The following is a 15872-nucleotide window of genomic DNA, read 5'->3' as shown; positions in this document are numbered from 1 at the left end:
GCAATCTATAGATTCAACACAATCCCTTTCAAAGTTCCAACAACATTTTTTACAGAAATAGAACAAAGAATCCTAAAATTTATATGGAACAACAAAAGACCCCGAATAGCCAAAGGATTCCTGAGAAAAAAGAACAAAGCTGGAGATATCACACTCCCCGATTTCAAATTATACTACAAAGCCATAGTAACCAAAACAGCATGGTACTGGCACAAAAACAGACACACAGATCAATGGAACAAAATTGAGAGCCCAGAGGTAAACCCACACGTTTATGGACAGCTAATATTCAACAAGGGAGCCAAGAGCATATATGGAGAAAGGAGAGTCTCTTCAATAAATGGTGTTGGGAAAACTGGACAGCCACATGCAAAAGAATGAAAGTAGACCATTCCGTTATACCATGCACAAAAATCAACTCGAGATGGATTAAAGACTTGAATGTAAGACCTGAAACCATGAAACTTCTAGAAGAAAACATAGGCAGTATGCTCTATGACATTGGTCTGAGCAGCATATTTTCAAGTCCCATGTCTGACCAGGCAAGGAAACAAAAGAAAAAATGAACAAATGGGACTACATCAAACTAAAAAGCTTCTGCACAGCAATGGATTTTTTTTAATTGAGATGTATGAGTTCTTTATATATTTTGGATATCAAACCCTTATCCAATATATGGTTTGCAAATACTTTCTCTCATTCTATAGGTTCGTTTTCATTTTTTTGATTGTTTCTTTTGCTGTGCAGAAGCTTTGTAGCTTGATATAGTCACACTTGTTGAATGTTGCTTTTATTGCTTGTGCTTTTGGTATCATATCCAAAAAATCATTGCCCAGGAGCTTCTTTCCTGTTTTCTTCTAGGAGTTTTATGGTATCAGGTTTTATGTTTAAGTCTTTAATCCATTTCGAGTTAATGTTTGTGCATGTGTAAGATAGGGGTCCACTTTCATTCTTCTGCATGTGGTTATCTAGTTTTCCCAACACCATTTGTTAAAGAGACTGTCTTTTCCCATTGAGTGTTCTTGGCTCCCTTGTCAGCTATTAGTTGATTGTAAATGCAGGGGTTTATTTCTGGGCTCTCTTTCAGTTCCATTGGTCTGTGTGTCTACTTATATGCCAATACCAAAATGTTTCAATTACTATAGCTTTGTTGTATAGTTTGAAATCAGGAAGCATGATGCCTACAACTTTGTTCTTCTTTCTCAGGATTGCTTTGTATTCAAAGTCTTTTGTGATTTCATACAAATTTTAGGATTTTTTTCCATGTCTATGAAAAATTCCATTGGAATTTTGATAGGGATTGTGTTGAATCTATAGATGGTTTTGGGTAGTGTGGACATTTTGACAATATTAAGTCTTCTGACTCATGAACATGAGATATCTTTCCATTTGTTTGTGAAGTCTTGTCATTTTCATTGTACTGATCTTTCACTTCCTTGGTTAAATTTATTCCTAATTATTTTATTGTTTTGATGCTATCATGAATGGGATTTTTTTTTTAATTTCTTTTTCAGATGTTTCATTGTTAGTGTATGGAAACAGAACTGATTTCTATATGTTGATTTTGTATCCTGTAACTTTACTGAATTTGTTAATTACTTCCGACAGTTTTGGGATTGAGTCTTTAGGGTTTTTTATATATCAGATCGTACCATCTGCAATTAATGACAATTTTACTTCTTTCTGATTTGGATGCCTTTTATTTCTTTGTCTCTCTGGCTAGGACTTTCAGTACTATATTAAATAAAAGTGGTAAGAGTGAGCACCCTCTCTTGCTCCTGATATTGGAGTAAAAGCTTTCAATTTTTCTCTACTGAGTATAATGTTAGCTGTAGGTTTGTCATATATAGCCTTTATTATGTTGAGGTACATTCCTTCTATATTCAATTTATTGAGAGTTTTTATCATGAAAGGATGTATTTTGTAAATGCTTTCTCTGCATCTGTTGTGAAGATCATATGATTTTTATCTTTCATCCTATTAATATAATGTATCACATTTATTGATTTGCATATATTGAACCATCCTTGCATCCCAGGGATAAATCCCACTTGTCATGGTGTATAATGCTTTCAATGTGTTGTTCAAGTTGGTTTGCTAGTATTTTGTTGAGAATTTTTACATCTATATCTATCAGGGATATTGGTCTGTTGTTTTCTTTTCCTGTAGTCTTTCCCTGGCTTTGGTATTGGGGTAATTGTGGCCTCATAAAATGGGTTTGGAAGTGTTTCTTCTTCTTCAATTTTTGTGAAGAGTTTGAGAAGGATTAATGTTAACTCTTCTTTAAATATTTGGTAGAATTCACCACTGAAGCCATCTAGTCCTAGGGTTTTCTGTGTTGGGAGGTTTTTGACTACTGATTCAATCTCCTTACTTGTTATCGATCGTTCACATTTTCTTTTTCTTCCTGATTCAGTCAAAGCAGGTTGTATGTTTCTAGGAATTTATCCATTTCTTCTAGGTTATCCAATTTGTTAGCATATAATTGTACATAGTACTCTCTTATCTTTTGTATTTCTGTGGTATCAATTGTAATGTCTCCTCTTTCATTTCTGGTTTTATTTATTTGAGTCTTCTCTCAATTTTGTTTATCTTTTCAAAAAACCAGCTTAGTTTCATTGATTTTTTTCCCCTTGTTTTTCTGATCTCTATTTCATTTATTTCCACCCTGATCTTTGTTGTTTCCTTTCGTCTGCTAACTTTGGGCCTAGCTTGTTGTTCTTTTTTCTAGTTCCTTGAGGTGTAAAGCTAGGTTGTTTCAGATCTTTCTATTTTCTTAACATAGGCATTTATCACCATAAATTTCCCTCTCAAAACTGCTGTTGCAGCATCCCTTAGGTTTGAGTATGTTGTGTTTCCATTTTCATTTGTTTCAAGATATTTTTTGATTTCCCTTTTAATTTCTTCTTTGACGCATTGGTTGTTCAGGAGTATGTTGTTTAATTTCCACATATTTGTAGATTTTCCAGCTTTCCTCTTGTTGATTTCTAGTTTCATACCATAGTGTTCAGAAAAAATACTTGGTATGATTTCAGTCTCCTTAAATTTGCTAAGACTTGGTTTGTATTCTATCATATGGTCTATCAAGAAAAATGCATATTCTGCTTCTATTGGATAGAATATTCTATACATGTCTGTTAGGTACATTTGGCCTAATGTGTGGTTCAAGTCCATGTTTCTTTGTTGATTTTCTGTCTGGATGATCTTTCCATTGCCGAAAGTGGTGTATTGAGATCCCGTACTATTTTGTATTGTTGTCTATTTTCCGCTTCAGAGCTGTTAGTATTTGCTTAATATGTTTAGTGCTCCAATGTTAAATGCAGATATATGTACAATAGTTATATTCTTCTTAAGCAACTCTCCCTTTTATCATTATATATTGACTTGCTTTGTCTCTTGTTACTGTTTTTGGTTTAAGTCTATTTTGTCTGATATAAGAAGTATAGTTACCCCCACTTTCTTTTGGTTTTCACTTGCATGGAATGTCTTTTCCCATCCCTTCACTCTGACCTTATGTGTATCCTTAAAGCTGATGTGAGTCTCTTGTAGGTAGCATATAATTGGGCCTCATTTCTTAATCCATCCAGCCACTCTGTGCCTTTGATGGTGAATTCAGTGCATTTACATTTAGAGTTATAATACCATTTTATTCATTGTTTTCTGGTTGTTTTATATTTCCATTGTTTCTTTTCCCTCTGTTTCTGCTTACCTTTTGTAAATCAGTGATTTTCCATGGAGGTATACTCTGTTTCCCTTTTCTTTATCTTTTGTGCATCTTCTCTAGGTTTTTGCTTTGTGGTTACCATGAGGCTTACATAAGACATCTCATAGATAAAACAGTATATTTTAAGCTCGTAGCAACTTAACTTCACTCGTCTACAAAAGCTTCACCGTTTTATTCCCCCCTTTTATATTTTTGATGTCATTAATTTCTTAACAAATTACAGTAGCTAAAATTATTCTTAATACTATTTTCCTTTGAGCCTTATACTATAGTTAGGTGGTTCACACACTGTCCTATTACAGAATTAGGACTTTCTAAGCCTGACTGTGTGTTTACCTTTATCAGTACATTGTGTACTTTCGTATGTTTGCATGTCACTGATTAGCATCTGTTCATTTCAGCCTGAAGAACTCCTTTCAGCATTTCTTGCAAAGCAGATCTAGTGGCAATGAACTCCTTCAGCTTTTGTTTGTCTAGGAAAGTCTTTTTCTCCTTCATATCTGAAGGATAACTTTGCCAGGTAGAGTATTCTTGCCTGGCAATTCTTTCCTTTCAACACTTTGAGTATGTCATTTCACTCCCTCCTGGCCTGTAGGGTTTCTGCTGAGAAATCCGCTGATAGCCTAATGGGGGTTCCTTTGTAGGTTACAATCTTTTTTTCCACTGGCTGTTTTTAAAATTCTTTATCTTTGATTTTTGATAGTTTCATTATAGTGTGTCTTGGGAAGGTCTTTTTGCATTGAGATAATAGGATGATCTATTAGCTTGGTGAACTTGGATGTCCAGTTCTCTCCCCAGGTTTGGAATTTAATTAAACTTTCTGCTCCATTCCCCATTTTTTCTCTTTCTGGAACCCTTATTTTTCTAATATTAGTTCTTTTGATAGAATCCCTTATATTACAGAGGTTTTCTACACTGTTTTTCGTTCTTTTTCCTTTGGTGTCGTCTAACTGGGTTATTTCAAAATCCTCTAACTCACTTATTCTGTCTTCCATTTGTTCTGCTCTACTGCAGATGCTCTCTATTGCGTTTTTCATTTTATTCATCAAGCTCCTCAGGTCCAGAATTCCTGCTTGGTTCTTTATAAGGATTTTTTCTTTGGTAAATATTTCATTTTTAACCTGTGTATTTTTTAATTGTCTTTTGGAATTTTCCTGTAGCTCATTGAGTTTCTTCAAAGTAGCTATTTTGAATTCTTTATTAGCTAGATCACAAAATTCCATCCCTTTGAGCTTGGTTATTGGAGAATTGTTATCTTTTGGTGATGGTGTGTTTGATTTTTCATGTTCCTTGTGGTTGTGCATTGCTTTTTTCACATCTAAAGGAGAAGATATAATTTAATAATTTAAGCAGACTTAAATCTTTGCTAGTTGCCCTCCAATGGTGTATTCTGTTCATTGGCACTCTTATTTTCTGGAGTTTTCTCTGCCTTTGTGGGTACACCTGTTCCACTCTTTTTGCTGCCTCTTGTGGCAGAATTCTTAAGCTTTTATGTCTTCTCTGGTTCTTACAACCTACTAGCTGGCCACTGGAAATCTCTCCTTTGTTTTGCAGAAGGTGGCGCTATAGCTCAGCTTTGTGGTTTTTCCATTGCCCATAGATCCTGGCCTGAGCATACTTCCTGTCTACTGGAGCTCACTCTTGCCTCCCATCTCAGGAGTGTGCACAAGGACCCAGCCAGAGAATGGAGGGAGGTATGAGTTTAGCACTTGGGGTGTTGGGGGTGCCAGAGAACAGCTAGGGAGATCCCCAGGTGTGGTACTCCCAGAGGCTCATGGGTGGACTTCATACTGAGCACAGTCAGCAAGAACTGTGTGCCTTTATTTTTTTTTTATTTTTTTTTTTTTAGTTTAAGATTTTATTTTTTCCTTTTTCTCCCCAAAGCCCCCCGGTACATAGTTGTGTATTCTTCGTTGTGGGTTCCTCTAGTTGTGTCATGTGGGACGCTGCCTCAGCGTGGTCTGACGAGCAGTGCCATGTCCGCGCCCAGGATTCGAACCGACGAAACACTGGTCCGCCTGCAGCAGAGCGCACGAACTTAACCACTCGGCCACGGGGCCAGCCCCAGAACTGTGTGCCTTTAAAGCCCTTTGATATTCTTTTCTGCCTCTTTCCCAATCTCCTCTCTTCTCCCAGTCACAGAGGTCCCACCTCAGTACTCTGGCTGCTACTGGAGAGATACAGGTTTCTCCAGCTGTATCCCACACCACTGGAGTAGCTGGACACTCACTCTCCACTCTCCTTTTCCTCTGCAGGAGAGGTTGGGGCCACCTGATAGTTCAGCCCCATGCAGTGTTGACTTGGCAGGGGCTGGGACAACAGCACTAGTAAAGTTCTTTCCATCTCCAATGTGTCCAAACTCGTTTGGTTTTTTCGCTCCAGTGGCATGCTGGAATCTCCCCTTGGGAAGACTGGACTTGTGCAGTTTCTCTCCTGTCTGTGGGTATCTGCCCAGCTCACCACTCTTCTGCAGCATGAGAAGTGGGGGTAGGTTTGCTGTTCGCCTGGTTCCACAGCCTGCACCCAGGTCTGTCTGCCTATGATTGGATGCACAGGTGGGCGAGACTCCTCCCAACTCCCTTGGCATGTAGTGCTGGATCTCACAGCTCCCACAAAGGTGCTTTTGTTTGTGGATGGGTGACTAATTCTTTGTTGATAAATGGGGACAAAAAGAAGTAACTGTCCTCTGCCATCATGATACTGATGTAACTCCCTGATGGTATCTTTTGATACTTTTCCTCTTGGTCACATCTTGGAGGCCCTCAAGACTCTCCTAAACTCTGCCTCTAGGAGAGCCTGCCAGGAGCACTCAGTGGGGTAGTAGCACTGTGGGGCCTGGTTTCCAAAGGGAATCCGCAAGTAAATAGTGGTCTAACTTTGTTGTTAAAGGGTGTGTTTTCTTCTGAGTGTAGAAACAAATGCTACTAAATTTGGGGGGCTTTTGTTACTTTGCACTTTGTTGAGACATCACCAGCCAGAGAGAAGCAGTCCTGCACAGCCGCAGGACTCTCACCTGTGCACACACAGGCATCTTCCAGGTTGGCCTGCGCTGGTGGAGACTGGGGATTTTGAATGAAGCCCAGACTCCTTATATCATCACTGTGTGTCATTTCCAGTGTTCACAAGGCTATTGCCGGAACACCTGGAGTAAATAATTGCTGGCCATTTCTGTCTATTACTATTACAGTATTTAGAATTGAAGCTGTATATCCTTTGCCCCTAACCCTATCAGTATAACTGGCTAAAATTCTGGTCTTTGAAAATAAAGCTTCAGACCTGCTCCCAATGGTCATTTCAGGCAAAAGCTCGATCTTAATTAGGTGAAAGTTCTGGAGTCGGCAGATTAACTTATGACAAATGAACATGCTGTTGAAAACACGTGGGACCCTATTTCAGAGGCTGTGATCATTCAGGTGCTCCGTCACCACTTCCTGATTGTGCGACCTTAGAACAGCAGCACCGCACCCTCCCTACTTGGCACCCCAAGAGAGACCATTGCTCACGGTGGGAGCCTGCACAGGAGTAACCACTGGCTCAGTAGAGGGAGTAGGGAAAAGGCAGTAAATGGAGCTTGATGGCTTTACTTTTTGTAGCAAGCAAAGTGCCATCCGTTGCCCTGTGACCATCCATAGGCTCCTCTGCAGCCCTGGCAGCTGTGGCCCGTTGGGCTGGATAAATCGTGCTGAGCTTCAAGCTAAACTTCTGTGGCCCCAACAGATGCATTTTGTACAGAATGAAAAGTCAACGCACAGGACTTTCTCTGATTCCTAATAATGTGGGACTCTTATTACTGATTATAATTAGGGTTCTTGCCACACCATGTAGCCTGGTTTATTTACCAGGAAGGGCCGGTGAGAATCAACATGAAGGTGGCAGGCCCAGCCCGGTCATTGGTCTCATTGTAATTAAGGCATTTGTGCTGACAGGCCAACAGGGTAGAGCTTTTATCTCTGTAGCTGCGACCACCCTCCCCACACCCGTCCCTCTAACCACAGTGAGCAGTGATTGGGGCTCATGGTGCCCATGGCGTGGCGTGCATACGAAGTCATGTTAACACCCAGCATAAACAAGCCAAAGGAAATCAGAATCAATGAGAAAGGTGAAGGGGGTTAGTATTGTATACTCAGTTCTGCATTGTTACCTAGCGCCACTAAAATGAAGATGTCCATTTAAATTACCCAGTTTGTGTTTTGTTTCATTTTGATTAAAACTAGCAACACACTGCCCTAAAAAATATACTTTTGAAATATGTATTCCTAAGCAATTTAGAGCTTGGAAGAAGTCAGAGAAACACTGGAATGAGGACCTGAGCCCCTTTAGCCCTCAGTGCCTCACCAGGGCTGCATGGAAGTAACATGGAGGGGCCACTCCTGGATGCCATGGGGCTGCGGAGGGGGTTCCTGCCTTCAAGGAGCTTGCAGGCCGCTTAAGGAGCTGCAAATGTGAAAAGTTACACCCCTAAGAGATGTGAACCACAGTCCAAAAGAGGAAGTGGTGTCACCTGGCTCCTGGCTAGTTGTCAAGTAAACTGGAAAGACCAAGGTGGCATCTGTGAGTTCAGAGGAGAGGAAGATTCCTTCAGGCCGGGAAGAGATCCATGAAAGAAAGAGCCTGGGAAACAAGCAGAAGCAGCCAATACTTAACATCATTTGAAGAGAGAGTGACATTTTTGAAAAATCCTTCCATGGCAAGTAATTGTCCAAGGAAGCTACTGAATTTTCCCTGGGGAGTATCCACACAGTCATCCTGAAGTGATTTCCTTTGAAAGGTGGCCTGTGAGATGGTCTGGCTTTTCCCCCTCTCACACCAGAACTGGCAGGCCCTGATGAACTCAGCTCTTCCCTGATGGTTTCTGGTGTCATTTAGTGATGGTCAGCCACCATCCGGTGCCACCTTCCAGGCTGTGACTGCAGCCTGCCCTGCCTCCACTGACTCTGTACCTGGGCCAGCTGCCAGTCCTGCCTGAGAGGGGGTTGGGCACTGCGTCTGGGGAGGGCATATGCATTCTATGTGCTTGTACCCTTGTTTCCTGGCTTCTCTGGGCTCAGGCAGGGTCCCTGCTGGCTGTGTTCCTTGGCATGTCCCTCTGAATTGCAATGGGGTGACACTCAGGAGATGCCCATGCATGTGTGTAGCGTGACCGTTGGATCCATCGCCATGATACAACAGTTTGGCTTAAGAACTAGTGTCCATTCTGGCTGGTCCATGTCCCTGCCGACTCAGGTGTTCATTATGTGACTCTCACCAGCTCTCAGGGCCTGGTCCCCACCTCTTCATGCTCTGACCACCTGCAGTGTCACCCTTCCTGTGCTCGTGTTTTCCAGTAGGGGTGGCACCCTTGTACCGCAGCAACAGCCCACCTCAAACTTCTGCTAAGGGCCAGGGCTCCAGGAGTCCCGTCCTGAAGGCCCCTGATACACTGGCCACGACAGGCCAGGGTTATGAAGGGCCGTGGGAGGGCTCTGTGCATCAGTGAGCACTTGATGGGCAGAACCTGCATCCTGAACCAGACCGGCACGTGTTCTCCTCACTCAGTAACTGGGGGCACCTGGCTTCGATTCTCACAGATGATCCCTGACCTCACCAACTGCAGTCACTGGCTCAGGACCCGCTGGCTGGAGTCCTGCAGAGGTTTTCAGCCTTGTCCCAGGGCAGGGAGGCCCAGCAGGCTTCTGAAGCAGCCAGCACCTTCTCATAGCTGCTGAGGCCCCCTGACCTCCCAGCCCCAAGGGCATCCTGGCCACCCAAGAGGAAGGAGCAAGCCCTTTCCTTAGAGTGAGTAGTGGTGGTGGTGGTTTCCTTTGAGATGTGTGCAGGGTCAGGTGCTCGGCCTGGGGATGCCAGGCTGACCCCACATCCTCCAGTAGGACCTCCATCCCTCTGCAGCTGGCCGAGGCATTTCCTGTAAACAGAAGCCCGGGTATCAGCTCATGACTGAAAATGAGCTGCTTTCTCAGTCTATGAAACATGGAACAGAGGTGGGCGGGAAATGCCAGCCCCAGGTTAATGTGCATGGTTAGTGAGTAGTGTCTGGGACACTTGTCCCCAAGCAACCTGCGAGGAAAAACAGCCGAGCCCCCAGTCTCTCTTCATTCTGCTCTGTTTTCTCAGCATCTCCTAGGTGATGCTCGGTGCTGAGAACACATTTATGCGGGTGCTACAGATAGGGACAGAAGCACTGAGAAGGCCTGGAACTGTCCCCATTAACAGGTTCACAGAGGTGCTCCGGGGCATTCTGCCTTATGTTCAAGAGCTGATTTACTCTGCTCCTTATCTCCTATTGCATAGATGAATCGGCATTGCGGTGGCCTGTTTACAACTAGAACCCCTAAATGGCCCTGGCCCTTCCAGGTAACTGGTTTCAGATGTCAGTCGGTTGGCTGATAGGCGCCACCTCATGAACTTCCCAGTGCTCTGAACCCGCCAAGTGACCCCACACTTGCTCCGATCCATGCCCTGATGGTCGCACGGCTCAGCCTCACCTCCTCCGGTCACCTGCCAAGGCCACTTTTTCACTCTGACCACCCTTCCCAAAGCAGTACCTCCTCCGTCCGCTGTCGGCTCCCAGCGCCGTCAGCACCTGACTGACTGTGTCGTTGCCTCTCAGTAGAACAAAACGTAGACTCCCTGAGAGCAGGGCCTCGTGTTGCCCGCACTTTCCTGGCGCCTGGGCCAGAGCAGGTGCTCAGGAACCTGGATGGAGGGAGGAGGAGGATGAGTCCTGGAGAAAGACCTTGGCCCTCCCCAAACCCCCTGTGGCCTGAGGACAGGAAGCCTTCCTCTCTGCACATGAATAAGGCCCAACCCCAGAGCTGTGAAAGGTGTGGCTGCCAAGCAGAGTTGGCCTAGTAGGGGCCGATATTGCCCAGAAACTGAGAGGTCTGCCCTCAAGTTAAAATTTACAAGGAAAAACCATCCTCCTTCACAGCCCTGCAGGCACCCACACGGAGGGACCTCGGGGAGAGGCTGGATCAGGGTGAACTCGAATCTGTCCTGAAGCCGCAGCAGGTGCGCAGGGCTCTGCTGTGACCCACTGAAAGGCCTGCCCCGCAGTCTGCACTGCCGACTCCTTTGTGGCACCACATCTGGGGAGCGGGGCCTAGCGGGGCTTTTAGCTTTCACAGCCACCAGCCTGCCACCGAGAAAACAGTAAAGACACTTGCCGGCCCAATTCTCTTTTAAGAATCTCTTCCCTGGAAAGGCAAAGAACAAAGTTCTCCTGTCCTTCATTTTGTAGAAGGGGGCACCCAAGGACCAAGTTACACAAAGATGACTGAGATACTGTTACTACCCCCATTTCACAGATGTGAAAACAGGCATGGCATTCACAAAGCAAGCACGTGTGTGTGAGCATGCCCAGAGTGGATGGCGATTTGGGTTGTTTCCCAGCTTATTTGGCCCCAACATCATGTGGGTGCAGAATACTTATTAAATCTCAGAGTCCTTGGAACCTACTTAGGGAAATATCGCTCTGCCAATGGAGGGCATACGCAGGCACAAAGAGAACACGAGATATTTTTCCTGATGAGATTTACTTGATTCCTGGTTTGTACTGAAGGCCTTTACCACACAGTTATTTACTACCCAACTCAATTTAAACTTGCTAATTGAGTTAAAAAATCCTGAGGGGGAGAGTTTTATAGATGTATTTTCACTAGAATTACTTTATTAAGACTATAAAGTTATTTTATGACATGTAATGTTAATATAGTCTGCTTTAATACAGGAAATGACCAAAAGTCCTTTTTCCATAATGGGATATGGAATTAAGAAAAATTAGAATGTATTTTTCTGATTTGAAATTATACCCCTAGTAAATAAAGTAGCAACCAGTATTGCCACACTGCGTTTGTGGGTGGTGGTTTTTTTTTTTAACTTACAGAATTGGGAGTGGTTCCTATCCAGAAAGAAGAGAAAGGTCCTTGGGTCACAGAGAAGGGAAAATGGCTGGACAGGCGAGGAGACATAAACGTTGATGCTTTCACTCTCTCTCTCCAAATCAGCCTGAAATAGAAAGTGGCTGAGACTAGATGAATGGATAAAGAAGATGTCGTATATACACACACAATGGAATATTATTCAGCCATGAGAAAGAAGGAAATCCTGCCATTTACAACAAATGGATGGACCTTGAGGGTGTTATGCTAAGTGAAATAAGTCAGACAGAGAAAGACAAATACTGTACGATATCATTTATATGTGGAATCTAAAAAAGCTAAACTCATAGAAACGGAGAATGGGATGGTGGTTACCAGGGGCTAGAGGGTGGGGGAAATGGGGAGATGTTGGTTAAAGGATATAAACTTGCAGTTATAAGAGGAATAAGTTCTGGGAATGTGATGTACAGCATGGTGATTATAGTTAATAATACTGTATTATATACTTGAAAGTTGCTAAGTGAGTAGATTTTAAATATTCTCACCACAAAAAGGAAATGGTAATTATGTGATAGGATGGAGGTGTCTGCTAATCATTTTGTGGTGTATGTGTATCAGATCAACCCATTGTACACCTTAAACTTATACAAAGTCATATGTCAGTTATATCTCAATGAAGCGGGGGTGGCAGGGGAGTAGCTGAGAAGTCTCAGCCATGCCCCTAGCTCAGGGCTGGATGCCTGAAGGAAGGTGGCAGGATGAGAGCCAGGGGGCTGCCAGGGGAAGTACTGGCTGCCCCCATGGCCACAGCTCCATTGGCAGGGCCTAGAGGGGACCTGGCACCTGCCAGCAACAGTGCTCAATCCTGCCCTCACTCTCCTGGACATCTGCCACCAGGGCCCTGAGCAAGCACCTGCCCCTCCACCTCCAGCCCACCTTCCAGCCTGGGGAAGGCCCATCGCCAGTGTCCAAAGATAAACCCATGTGCCTGCCCCTCCCAGCTCACACATTTGGAAATGAGAATTTGATGAGAGCAGTTCAGTCACCTAGCCACTGTGAACTGTGTGACTGTGTCCCTGTTGTTGCTGATACACTCAGTCCTGGACAGTTACACAGCTCTTTGCTGTCTGTGTTGCATGAAGGACTACATGACAGGTACCATGATCACCCTTCTTCCTCCCCCAAGACAGATGGTTTCCTGGTCAGACCTCTGAATGTTGCTCTTTTGAGTTTCCACCAGAGGGATCCAGGGACAGGGATGGCAATAAGGTCTCCATATCACGTCCCCTCTCTGTGTTGCAGCTGGTGAGTGACCTGTTGGAATTTTGCTTCTATACCTTCCGAGAGTCCCAGGCCCTGAAGGTGGAGTTCCCTGCGATGCTGGTGGAGATCATCAGCGACCAGCTGCCAAAGGTGGAGTCTGGGAACGCCAAGCCCCTTTACTTTCACAGGAAGTGACAGAAGACGTCTTACCAGGAGAACTTTGCCTTAAGTTTCCCCGTGTTATTCTGCACCCACGAAGGACCCAAGAAATCATATTTTTAACCTGTGATGGTTGATTCACACTTGTTCAGCAGTTTCTCAAGTTTAAAAAATCATGTCAAGGGTTTGGAGCCCGGAAAGCATTTTGACGTGGATTTGGCAAGACCTGAGCAGTCGAAACGATTCTTTCCCCTCCAATCCCCAGCGCTTAGAAACATGTTCCTGTTCCTCTGGATGAAAAGCCATATCTAGCGAATAACTCTCTGATTTTGATATTTTAACAGATGGAAGTTTTAACTCTGCCATGTAGTTTCTGGTATCGTTCGCTTGTTTTAAAAGGGTTCAAGGACTAACGAACTTTTTAAAGCTTACCCTTGGTTTGCACATAAAACGTATAGTCAATATGGGGCATTAATATCCTTTTATTATTTAAAAAACACAAAAACAAAAAATATATACAGATTCCTGTTGTGTAATAACGGAGCCCGTGAAGCGGAATAGCGCCCTCTGCAGGTCTCTTTTTCGCCCACGTCCTTCTGCATCACTGGTATACACACCCTTTAGCGTCCATTTATTATTTAATTAGAATGGATAAGATGTTAAAACAAATGCCTTGGTTTAAATTTCTAGTATCTATTGTGTTGGCTTTACAAATAATTTTTTGCAGTCTTTTGCTGTGCTGTACATTACTGTATGTATAAATTGTGAAGGACCTGATATAAGGTATAAGGAACTTTTGTAAATGAGACACATACAAAAAAAAAAAACTTTAATGGTTAATAGGATGAATGGGAAAGTATTTTTGAAAGAATTCTATTTTGCTGGAGACTATTTAAGTACTATCTTTGTCTAAACAAACAAGGTAAAATTTTTTTTTGTAAAGTGAAATGTTCTGCATGCCTAATGAACCGTTTACAGTGTATTTAAGAAAGGGAAAGCTGTGCCTTTTTTAGCTTCATATCTAATTTACCATTTTACAGTCTCTGTTGTAAATAACCACACTTAAACCTCTTTGGTTGTCTGTAAGCCTTTCTACTTTTTCTGTACTTCTGTTTTGTCCTCGGTCTCCCGCTCCGGGTGTTCGTGGGGCTTGAGCACGTTTTCCGGCTTCTGCTTCATCCTCCTTCCATCGGGGAGCAACACGCTGCGGTGTCTGCAGCTCCTTGAAGGTGTCACTCGACAGCACACATGTGCGAGAATGTCCTGGGAGTGCTGCAGCTTTAGAAAAGCTGCCTCTTTTCTTTTTTTCCTCAAGAAGCAGAGTCAGCTCTAGGAGAGCAAGTCTGGAAACGCCATGGCTCGGAGAGCACGGTTTCATCCCATTTTAGAAGATCGAATTTTCTCCTTTGGGAAAAAAATTCCATGCACTCTCTCTGTCTGTGAAAGATGAAATGTTCACTTCTGGTCTTGGAAAGGGGTTTTGCACTCCGAACTGGGCAAGGGAACACTGGGAGGTCATTGCAGGATGCACTGGGGAGATGCATACTGGCACGGTTCGGTCAGAACGGCGTGGAGACCGCACGATCATTAGACGGTTTTTAGATTTTTAAAAGGTAGGTTTTAAAAATAAATTTTATACATAAACAAACAGTTTTGGAAAAAAAAACTACAGATCATATAAGCAAGACAGTGGCACTAAAATTTCTAATTCATTAATCTGTTGGGCACTGATGCAACTTATGGCTTTTCTCTTGCCCCAAATTGCAAACGTATATATCTTTGGGGAAACAACAGTATGATTGCACTAAATAAACTCCTTTGAATAGAGGCCAAATTAATCTTTTAAAAGTGATGATAATCATCAGGTACTCAGTGAAATCACATTATTTTCCAAAACCTAAAAGGAGAAGCCCAAGGCCGGGAGAAGGCAGCGTTGGGATCAACACTTTTCTCCAGGGTTCACCATGCAGGCAACATTATCTTGTCTTTAGAAGACACCTGCCTTATGCAAGGGGAAACCTGTGAAAGCTGCATTCAGAGGGAGAGGTTTTCTTACATAATTTGCAATTTCAGGAATTTAATTTATAGGCAGATCTTTAAACACAGTCAACTTAACACGCACAGCAATATGAAAGCCACACTAGAAAGGTGATAAATACACAGCATGCAGACTGGGAGTTTCTAGAAAAGAAATGGCTTACAAGAGCAGCTTTTAGCTCAGACTTATTTTTTATGAAATTGGAATTTCGACGTAACCAGGATTGGGATGGAGACGGTCTGCATCAGCTTTTTGTATTAACAAAGTTACTGGCTCTTCGTGTGTCTCCGGGTAACTTTGCTTATTAAACAGCAAAGCCATATTCTAAATTCACTGTTGAATGCCTGTCCCAGTCCAAATTGTCTGTCTGCTCTTATTTTTGTACCATATTGCTCTTAAAAAATCTTGGTTTGGTACAATTCATAATTCACCAAAACTTCTTCATAGAATTAAAAAACACACTAAATTAGTTTAAAATGAAGCAATTTATATCTTTATGCAAAACCCTATGTCTGTCTTTGCAAAGGACTGTAAGCAGATTACAATAAATCCTTTACTTTAATCACCTGTTGTTTTGGAAACAGTTCATTTGAATGTCTGTAGGAACACCTGGATTTTGTGCCCTTATAAGTCTTGATTATATGCGCTTCTGCCTACATCCAAGATGGAGTAACAGTTTTTTTCCCCCATGTTAGAAAGAGCCCTGTGTTAACCACGTGTTATTTATACTCTTTGGGGACTGATAAGATGCCTTGTTTCTTACTGCTAATATTTGGTTCACTAAAACACCCTGTAGCAGTTTAATAACAGT

General features: G+C 42.9%; 1 protein-coding gene across 4 annotated transcripts in view; it reads left to right on the top strand.

The window, feature by feature from the left end:
• NR3C2 (nuclear receptor subfamily 3 group C member 2) overlaps positions 1 to 15626 on the top strand; it is a 326934-nt gene extending 311308 nt beyond the window's left edge. For all 4 annotated transcript variants that reach the window (XM_044767137.2, XM_044767138.2, XM_044767139.2 and 1 more), the window contains exon 9: positions 12904 to 15626. In XM_044767137.2, coding sequence (XP_044623072.2) covers positions 12904 to 13059 — 156 coding nt within the window. In that variant the 3' untranslated portion in view covers positions 13060 to 15626. The remainder of the gene's footprint in view (positions 1 to 12903) is intronic.
• Positions 15627 to 15872: the final 246 nt, after the last annotated feature.

The sequence above is a fragment of the Equus asinus genome, chromosome 3, assembly GCF_041296235.1.
Source record: "Equus asinus isolate D_3611 breed Donkey chromosome 3, EquAss-T2T_v2, whole genome shotgun sequence".
Lineage (NCBI taxonomy): Eukaryota > Metazoa > Chordata > Mammalia > Perissodactyla > Equidae > Equus > Equus asinus.
Note: the sequence above shows the minus strand (reverse complement) of the source record. Positions and strands in the feature narration are given on the sequence as shown.